Below are 9,733 nucleotides of genomic sequence, written 5' to 3'. Positions count from 1 at the left end.
TCACTTCCAACCTGAAGGTTGCGAGTTCAAGTCACCAAGGGAGCAAAAAGGGTGGGAGCTCATAGGGAGGGTAAAAAAATAAAAATAAAAATAAAAAGCAAAAAAAAAAAGTATCGTTTTCTGGGAAGTAATAGAATAAGTATTTGTAAGTGGTTCAGTACAGGCAAAGTCAAAAGTGTCAAACGAGTTAAACTTTATTTAATTACTACTAGTACTTTAATTAATTAAACTATAGAATTGAAAAAAAGAAGCTAGTATTAGAGTTTAATTCGATATTGCGGCTTTGTGGGATAGTTCAAATTCTTCATCCTTCACTCACAATCACATGCCACTTTTTTTCTTTAAAATTGTCACAATTTTTCTCCAACCTATCTCTTTCTATATATCTATAAAAAGCCCCACCACCTTCTCTCGTGTAGTAATCCAAACATACATCTTTCTTCTCAACTCATCTCATCTTTCTCTTTCTCTAAAACACCTTTTATTCTCTCTCTCTCTTTAATTTCATCTATCCATCAATACTTTTATCTCCATCATCAATCAATCAGTTTCTTCGATCGGTTCGAGTTAAATCATTAATCTTGATGGATCATCAACATGTTAAAGCCGGTTTGAGCCGTGTAGATGCTAATAAGAATGAAGATGACATGGACCTCCGACGAGGTCCATGGACCGTTGAAGAAGACTTCACCCTCATGAATTATATCGCTCATCATGGTGAAGGTCGTTGGAATTCTCTCGCTCGTTGTGCTGGTAATTCATTTTATACTTATGTGTTTTATTTGTGTGATATTTTCTTGTGAAAGAAAATGGGATTTTCTTGTTGGAAAGTTAGTGTTAGATAAGAATTCAAGTGGGTGCGTGTGTGGTTTATAATTTCTTTCCGTACTAGGTAATCTTTTAAAAGCAAACAAGCACTCATCCAAATGTAATAAAGATAAAGGAGGTATAATTGGCTGCAAAAATATCTTTTTTCATTTAAAAAAAAGAAAGAAGAAGAAGGCAATTGATACTAATTTAAGTAGTTGATATCATGAAATGAGAAATCTAATATATTTTTATGGTATGGGAATTGAAATAGGTCTAAAGCGAACGGGGAAAAGTTGTAGACTAAGATGGTTGAATTATCTCCGGCCCGATGTACGACGTGGAAATATAACTCTTGAAGAACAACTTTTGATTCTGGAACTACATTCTCGTTGGGGCAATCGGTATGTTTCATTTTAAACATCACTTAATTATAATTGTGGTTTCAGTAATATAAGTAAGGAATTCTGATGAATAATGTTAAATGAGTGTAGGTGGTCAAAAATTGCTCAACATTTGCCAGGAAGAACTGACAACGAGATAAAAAATTACTGGAGAACGCGAGTACAAAAACATGCCAAACAGCTTAAATGTGACGTGAACAGCAAACAATTCAAAGATACGATGCGTTATCTATGGATGCCTAGGTTAGTAGAGAGAATTCAAGCAGCAGCAGCAGGGGCATCTACCTCCAAAGTGATTGATCCTCAGACAATTAATCCAAACATGGTTCAAATTGATCACAATAATAACAACACAAATTCAAGCACGGCAACAGCTTCATCAGAAAACTCATTCGTTTCAGACCTCACTGATTGTTGCTACAATTATCCCCAACAACAACAAGATTATTTTCAAGTTAATCAAAGTATAAGTAGTCAACTTATTGGAGAATCTTTAATCAGCCCCACAGGTTACTTTCACCATGCTTTAGAATTCCAAGGCGCTGCTGCTGCAGATATGGATCATCAACAAAACACCACTCAATGGATGGACGGTGCAAATTTCTCTGACAATTTGTGGAATATTGAAGACATGTGGTTTTTACAGCAACAACTCAACAACAACAACAACAACAATGTCGTTTGAATATTAAATAAACGTAATATCATGTAGAAAAAATATATATATATTATAGAGGTCGCATATTACCATAGAAGAATTGTGGATGCATTAAAATTCCATCCTTATGTAGGACATATACATGTAGCTTTTGGGGAGAGAGACATGTAGGATTAATTTGTGAATTTTACAGTCTAAAATTACTTTCCTTCTCTATTTTAGGTTTTTTCTGTTTTTTTCCATGGAATTGGGTTGGGTTAAAAGGATTGATTTTGTAACATCTTTATTTTTAATTATTTATAACATCTACTTCTTTCAATTATATTCTTTGCATTTTAACAATCTTTTATATTCTTTCTATTTTATTATATTCTTCTTTCTAGCGCGCATGATAGAAACCAATATACATAAGATACAAGAAAAGTAATAACATGAAAATCAGGAGATTCCACACCTCGATTATAGAGAGTATTGAATTTGTAGGTCAATCATATTTTTTTTGTTTAATTTGATATTCCTTTTACAAAATCTCTTTTTTTTTTATCCATAAGACATAAGAGATCTGTTATTTATTCTATTCAATAGGTAAGTAGCTAATAGATCTCGTTTCCTCTTAAATTATATTGTAGTAGCTAGATATTTATTTTCTTTTTTTTTGTTATTCTTTTCTTTTATATGTGCACTACAACAAAAAAATAACTTTGATCAACAATAATTACACATTAACAAAGAGTGTTAAATCTTTACCGTCATTAGTTAATTGTCATTTGATAACATTGTTATATGTTTTATAGACATTTACAAAGAATGCTTGTCGCTAAAAGTACATATTTTGCGATAATTAAACTATTGCCGTCAATTAATTGTCCTAAAGATTTATATATATATATATATATTGTTTATGCATATTCTCCTAAATGGCTAATTAAAATAAAGAATTAAGGTTGCATTATAGAAGGGGGGAAAAGGCTATAGGTATAAATTAAAGTTGATGCTGGAGGAGGGTGCATAATTGGTTCCACTATCTTTACTAGTAAAAATGTCATCGTTGCTTGTTATTCTATACAATTTAAGTTGTGGAATTTCACAAACATAGCCTATGGGACCTGAACCAGATTAAAAGATCATTGTCCTTGCTCTAGATTAAGGGGAAAAAAAGTACATAAGCAATGATTTAAGGACGTGGCATATTCTCAATTATGTATTTTATATATTGTTAAATCCATATTGCTGCAATTCTTATTCCATTCCCTTGTTAGTGTAAAGTCTCCCATTACTGTATGATCTTATCATCATATTGTGTGAATGCTACCTCAGTGGCTTCCAATGTCACTAGTGACTAATGGACATTTAATTATAATATAATACACATCATAAACATCCCAATTATCTCTTAATTAAGACAGACCCTACAATTGCTCTGTCCCAATTTATGTAACACTTTTTATTTTTTGAGAGTTAAACAGTTTAAGTTTGATTGTAAATTTGCTCATGAAATCTTCAAATTTTTTGAAATGAAATTTATATATTTGTAAACTACAATAATTGACAACTCAATATATATAAAAGATATACAATAAAACATAGACTTAATTGAATCTCAAAATTCGATAGATGTCACACAGAAACGGGAGTATTATTAATCTTTCTTCTGTTTTGGCACTTTGTTTGCCATCGCACGGACAATGTTTTCATTGAGCCCATAGAACTCGACAATTTTCCAATATTTATATATATATATTTTTTTTATTTACTTTTTCTGTCTGCCAATAATAACCCTATCACACATATCCCTAGAACTAGAAAGTGCAGTTAAAATAAAATAGTCATTTGCATTTATTTTGGAAAATAATCTCAAGATACATGCATTTTCCCTAACCTTTTATAGGTCCGGTTGTTTTTTCATGGCAAAAGAAAAAACATCTTTTGTCGTTTCTACTTAGGAGTGGGAAAAAACATCATCAATGTACCTTCCAATTTCTAATTATTTGTTTAGTATAAATATGATATAATGTTTAAGCAACAATATTCTCTTTTTACATCATACCCTTTTTATTTCGGCTCTTCTAGAGTGACAATAAGGATAGGTGGCTAATCATTAATTCATACTGTTTGAAATTTATTAAATGGAAAAAAGAGAAGTTTTTGAAAACATTTTAAAATTTGGTGTAAATTATTACTCCCTGTCTCAATTTATGTGACTTACTTTTCTTTTTAATCAGTTCCAAAAAGAATGACACATTTCTATATTAAGTAACAATTGGACTATAAAATGTCTATTTTACCCTTAATGAAATGATTTACAGCCACACAAATTTTTATCATTCATTTTGAACCACAAGTTTTAAAAGTCTTTCTTTCTTTCTTAAACTCCATGCCGAATCAAAGTACTTCACATAAAATGGGACGGAGGGAGTAGTTTATTTTTGAACAATTGCTGGCTTAAAAATACTTCTTTATTTGACTAATCAAAATTTCATACACCCTCGATCTGTCACATGACGTAGCAAGTGTGGTCTGAAACTCTTGTAAAAGCATAGAGCTTTTACTAAAGAACCGAACAAGTATTGAAACGAGAATTTAGGGATGTATTTCATCTCATTATGAGTAAATTTATCTCATTTATCCAATGAGGCCCTTAAATAGTATGAGAAGTATTCTAGATTAAAATCCTTATAGCCCAAATTATCTTTTATTATTGAGAGATTATAAGTAAATTCATCTGTGCCACTAGAATGATACTATTATTATCGGTGAAGTACTTATTGGTCCTTCTTTGAGTACACAATTCTCAAATATTTTAATTTTATTATAAATGTGTAGTAGTGTCTTTTTTATTTAGAATCTAGATAAGTCAATTTATTTTATGAAAAAAAAAGAAGCGAACTATGTTCTTAAAGCATTTAAAATTGGACAAATATGTCTTTCTTTATTACTTTAGTTCACACATGCACCTAGTACTCAATAGTGATTCAAATATGTCCTTAATTTTAATAACGGGAAACCTCAATTGACCTAATTAATTAGTTGATTAATAAGAGAAAAAAAGAATAAATATATATTCCGGCCCTTAAAATATTCAAAACTAAGTGTGTGTATATATTATTCGTCGATAATATATCTTTTATGTATGCAAATTTAATATTTTCTTTCAACTAATTTTATATTATGACCAAAGTTAAGCTTTAATTTCTAAGTCTGAAGTTGAATAGTAAGCGGCATCAAGCAGAAAATGATTTTTTCTCCAAAAAATTCGTTTAAGAGACAAGTAGAACCTCTTCATTGTACGATCCGATGAAATACAAACAATATATCAATGATTTTCGCTACATGCATATCATCAGTGATGAAAATAGTAATTTATATGTATTTTTTGAATTTTTTTACGTATATTTTTATAATTCACTTGTGTCGTAAATTAAGGATGAGATTTTTTTAACCATGTTATTCTAAAAACAAAAAGCAGCTAAGCTTGTGTTAAAAGTTTAAAATTATACTGTCTAAAGCTAAGCAAAAAATCGGAATAACAATATTATAGCTCAAGAGTCAATTTTATCAGCGAGGTTCGAAGGGGTCTGCTACAGTCAATTTTCGGAATAACAATATTACATAAAAGTGTTGTATTTTGTATCTATTGAGTTAGTATAGTGAAAGAGAGTTGCGACAAAGAATAATATTTTAAGTCTTCAACATTCACTATACATAAGAGAGTAATTATTTGTTGAAGACTTGAAGGAAGATGTTCTTATATATATATGTAGAGTTTTAGACTCTTCAGCTAATCTAGAGTTGCTTGAGTTGTACGACGTTGTTGGACTATTGTATCCTGAAGGAGACAAGACAAGAGTGTTACTGTTGGATCGGTGTAAATTGTGCTGTATTAAGTTAGATTCTCCTTAAAAAAAGCGAAATAGCCGTACCTCAATCTGAATGATAATTTATTCATTCTTATTCCTTTTAACTATAATTTATTGTATTGTGTTATATATTATGAACACAAGTTTTTTTGTGTGCGTGTGTCTAAGAGAGATTAGTGAGCGGAAGAGGTGAAAAAGTTGAATAGAAAAACTGAGTCACACGTGGGAAGGGAGGTGGATAAATGAAAACGTGATGGAATATGTATTTTAGGAGAAATGTGGACGCGTATTAAAACTACAAAAACTTTACTTTATTTTATACAAAAAAATTTGACTTGGCGGCTGGAATATTTGTAGTGCGCGTGGCTTATACAGAAGCCCAATGAAGTGGTCCCAAAGTTAAAACACCTCCACGTATATTTACTTATAATAAATATATAGTATAAAGTATTAAAATACAATAAGGCTTCCTAGACTGAAGCACACTTAGCCGCAACCCTTGACACTTCTAACTATTTCTATTTCTATTTAACCCCGGTGCCTATCATGGGAAACAGCAAACCCACCCCACAATATTTTCCTAATTTTTTCATCTTATTAATTTCCTTTTTTATTTTTATTCATATACTTTCTCTATTTCATATTAACTGAATTTGTTAGATAATGCACACCTATTAAGATAAATATTTAAAGACATAATTTAAATCATATTTTTCAGTATTGTTCTTTGTGAAATTATAAATATAACTTCGTAAAATATAAATAGTGTTATTTACTTTAAAGAAAATATCAAAATTCATTAAAGGAAAGGATAAATATGAATTTTTAAAAAAATATTCATATCAAACTTTAAATAGTTTAATTATTTTACATAATAATATGAACAACAATATATTTGAAAAAAAGAACGGTAATCCAAACTTGTAACATAACATTTCAAATTAGCATTTACTCCCTTCTATTCTGTCCACATTACTACTAAAATAGTTGTGGATAGTTGTCTCAAGTAAACATTTTATCCACATTACTACTAAAATAGTTGTGGATAGCTGTCTCAAGTAAACATCCTAAAAGGGAAAATTAGCAATTAAGTCATAATACCTAATATAATTAGTCAAAACAATAATACTTTAAAATATTTATTTAAAATATCAGAATGACAATATTTTTAGAAAATAATATGTATTCAGATTTTATTATTTAAAATTAATTTTATTTATGAAAACAGTCCTATATTGGACCAAATTCTAAATCAATAACCGTTTAAAACGGAAAAAAAATTAAACCAATACCCATTAACCTTCCTTCTTCACCTTTCACATTTCTATCCCCACCTTTCACGTTTTCAGATTCTCTTTCTTCAAGGTGCTCACAAATTGTTTATCAAAATATATATTTTAATTCAAGAAATTTTCTCAATTGTTAAACGAAATCTCTTTATTAATTCAAGAGATTTCTCGATTGGCAAGGTAATTTCCATTATTTAGTTAGATTTATTTTGATTTGTTGTTTAAAATCATCGATTATGGTGAATATTTCGGATTATATATATTACGGATTTCCAGTCAATTTTTTTCGATTTTTATGTGATTTTGTTTAGATATTCATCAAATACATATATTTTGATAATATCAAAATTTTCTTTTAGGATTTTGAATTTTGGGGAAAACATCTGATTGTCTACAATGACGTAATCGATCAGAAATTTATTGGTATTCATTTTTTCGTTTGAAATACAAAATCATACTGAAATACAACCTGATATTTGAAATACAAACTTAATAAGACATATTTTGTCTTTTATTTGTCTAAAACAATATAATTTTTATGAATACATAATATATAAAATTGCGACGAATACATCACAAGAAGGGGAATACAAAATTATTGATATTCATTCTGTGTTTGATATACAAAATGATATTGAAATACAACCTCATATTTGAAATAAAAACTAAGCCAGAAAATACTTTCTGCAAATTTAAAGTGAAAATAATAATATAACAAACTGGATATTGAAATATAAATACAATTTATTTTGAATACAACTTATTATATGTATTATGTATTCATTGCAACTGTATTTTTCAATATCATTTCGATTTACAACTAATTTGTATTTATATTTTTGGTATATACTTCACAACTGCCTTTATTTTTGTACTTGAACTAGAATGCCAAAGAGTTGTATTCATCATAAATCAATACCAACAATTTTTGTATTTTAAATTAGTTATACATATCATTAGGTATTCGAATACATTTCGCATGAACACATATTCAAAGAAGTTCAAACATTTAAATATCCAAAACAGAGGGCATTAGAAATTTTTCAACACTTCCACTCATATAAGATATAAAATACAAACTACTGTTTTCAAAAAAAAATTGAAATTCTTAAGAACAAAGGAAAAAAATGTTAGAAAGAAAAATGGCAACATATGATCTTTCAAAAACGTAATTGATGTTAAATTTTAATTTTTTTTTACCTTTTTTGAACGTTTCTGTTCCATGATTTTCTCTATTTTGTTATTAATTATTTGTATTCTTTCAAATTAATCAAAACAAAATAAATACATAACTCAGCCCTTAACAAACTAAAATATTGACATTTTAAATAAATAGTGAAACTATTGCTAAGGAGTCCCATTAAAAGTTAATATTGCTATTTTGAAAATTTCCCCTTACTAAAATAGTCGTCTTAAATTACTTGTAAATTTATAAAATTAAGATAGAACTAATTTTTTTTTATTTTATCTTTATAATTAATTAATGTTAAAAATGTAAACGAAATTGTAGAGAGTAAAAAAAGTTTCGTTTCCACTAATTCATAATAATTGAATTTTTGAGCCTTTTTTTAATGTTGTTATTTGTTCAATGTTTAAGAGACTTAATGAAAATCTCTTTCATTCTTGTCCTTCATTTACATTTTAGGTGATAAATTCAAGAGAGTTAATTGCTCATATTTATGATTTTACTTTGAATTATTTCTATTTTCAAGAATATTTTTACAATAACTAAAAAAGGATAAATAGATCGAAGTCGAATCTCGTAGAAAATGTTGATAGAGATATTTATAATTTGGTATTGAAGTTTGTGATTAGTAACTACTATTGACAATTGGGGGTTTAGATGAGAAATATTAAGTACTTTATGTCCTTGTATTTTAATCAGAGTTATAGTTCTTAGACATCGAAACTCAAACAAATAATTTACTATCAACTCATTCAAGTGCATTTACTGTGACAAACTAACGAATCTATGTCTTCTAAAGTCTTTTGGCCCAATAAGAAAATATCACCCTAATTCGTTGTCGACACTTGGACGTCGAATTAATTTATTTATTCATTCATCAAAAACAATCTTTATGAAAGGACCTTAGTACACAATGACTACCCCTTCATGACAATATTTTAATATAAAGAATTTGTTATCATCATTTCTACTCTAAGACCTCATGTGTTTGCACTTAATGATGATCTGAATCTGAATGATTCAGACATTAGGCCATTAGTTGTGCTTTTTTATTTAAAAATTTCTTAATGGGTCTGAAAAGGTCTGAATGAATCAGATATGTAACAAGTTCTTATTCTCATTCAGACTCTTTTAAATACACTTTTATTTTCAGAAAAAAAAATTGAGCTTCATATTTTTTTCTTCAAAATAAAATAAACTTCAAGTCTCTTTCATTCTCCAGCTTTATTATTTATCAAAATTATTTTCCTTAAAATTTTAATTTTTGTTCTTACTACTTGTTTATCAAGACTTGATAAAATTTATTGTAAAAATATTATTTGAGTAAAGTGCAAAGCAACTTCATAAATATGTGTGGTTGAAATCGGACTATGGTGCCTTTATAAATTTGTTTAAAATCATTTGAATGTATCATATTCATTATTTATTTTAGAAAAGAGTACATGGGCAAACACATTATAGAACGTAGAGATATTTCACCTAAGTATTTAAGATTAGTTTGTGTTGAATATTTGTTTTAAAAAACTGATGAC

The 9,733-nt window shown here is 28.3% G+C and overlaps 1 protein-coding gene across 1 annotated transcript; it reads left to right on the top strand.

Moving 5' to 3' along the window:
• Positions 1-395: 395 nt before the first annotated feature.
• On the top strand, positions 396-2,010 carry LOC102591265 (transcription factor MYB108-like). Its single transcript, XM_006337931.2, has 3 exons — positions 396-753; positions 1,082-1,211; positions 1,302-2,010. The coding sequence occupies exons 1-3, from the start codon at positions 585-587 to the stop codon at positions 1,894-1,896; spliced, it is 894 nt and encodes a 297-aa protein (XP_006337993.1). The 5' UTR covers positions 396-584; the 3' UTR covers positions 1,897-2,010.
• The last annotated feature ends 7,723 nt before the right edge of the window (positions 2,011-9,733 follow it).

Source organism: Solanum tuberosum, unplaced genomic scaffold, assembly GCF_000226075.1.
Source record: "Solanum tuberosum cultivar DM 1-3 516 R44 unplaced genomic scaffold, SolTub_3.0 scf00001, whole genome shotgun sequence".
Classification (NCBI taxonomy): Eukaryota; Viridiplantae; Streptophyta; class Magnoliopsida; order Solanales; family Solanaceae; genus Solanum; species Solanum tuberosum.
Note: the sequence above shows the minus strand (reverse complement) of the source record. Positions and strands in the feature narration are given on the sequence as shown.

Excerpts from the sequence above, each read along its gene's own strand:
- LOC102591265 (XM_006337931.2), top strand. The coding sequence starts at position 585 with ATGGATCATCAACATGTTAAAGCCGGTTTGAGCCGTGTAGATGCTAAT. Across the intron at positions 754-1,081 it reads TTCTCTCGCTCGTTGTGCTG|GTCTAAAGCGAACGGGGAAA; the intron begins GTAATTCATTTT and ends GAATTGAAATAG. Across the intron at positions 1,212-1,301 it reads CATTCTCGTTGGGGCAATCG|GTGGTCAAAAATTGCTCAAC; the intron begins GTATGTTTCATT and ends AAATGAGTGTAG.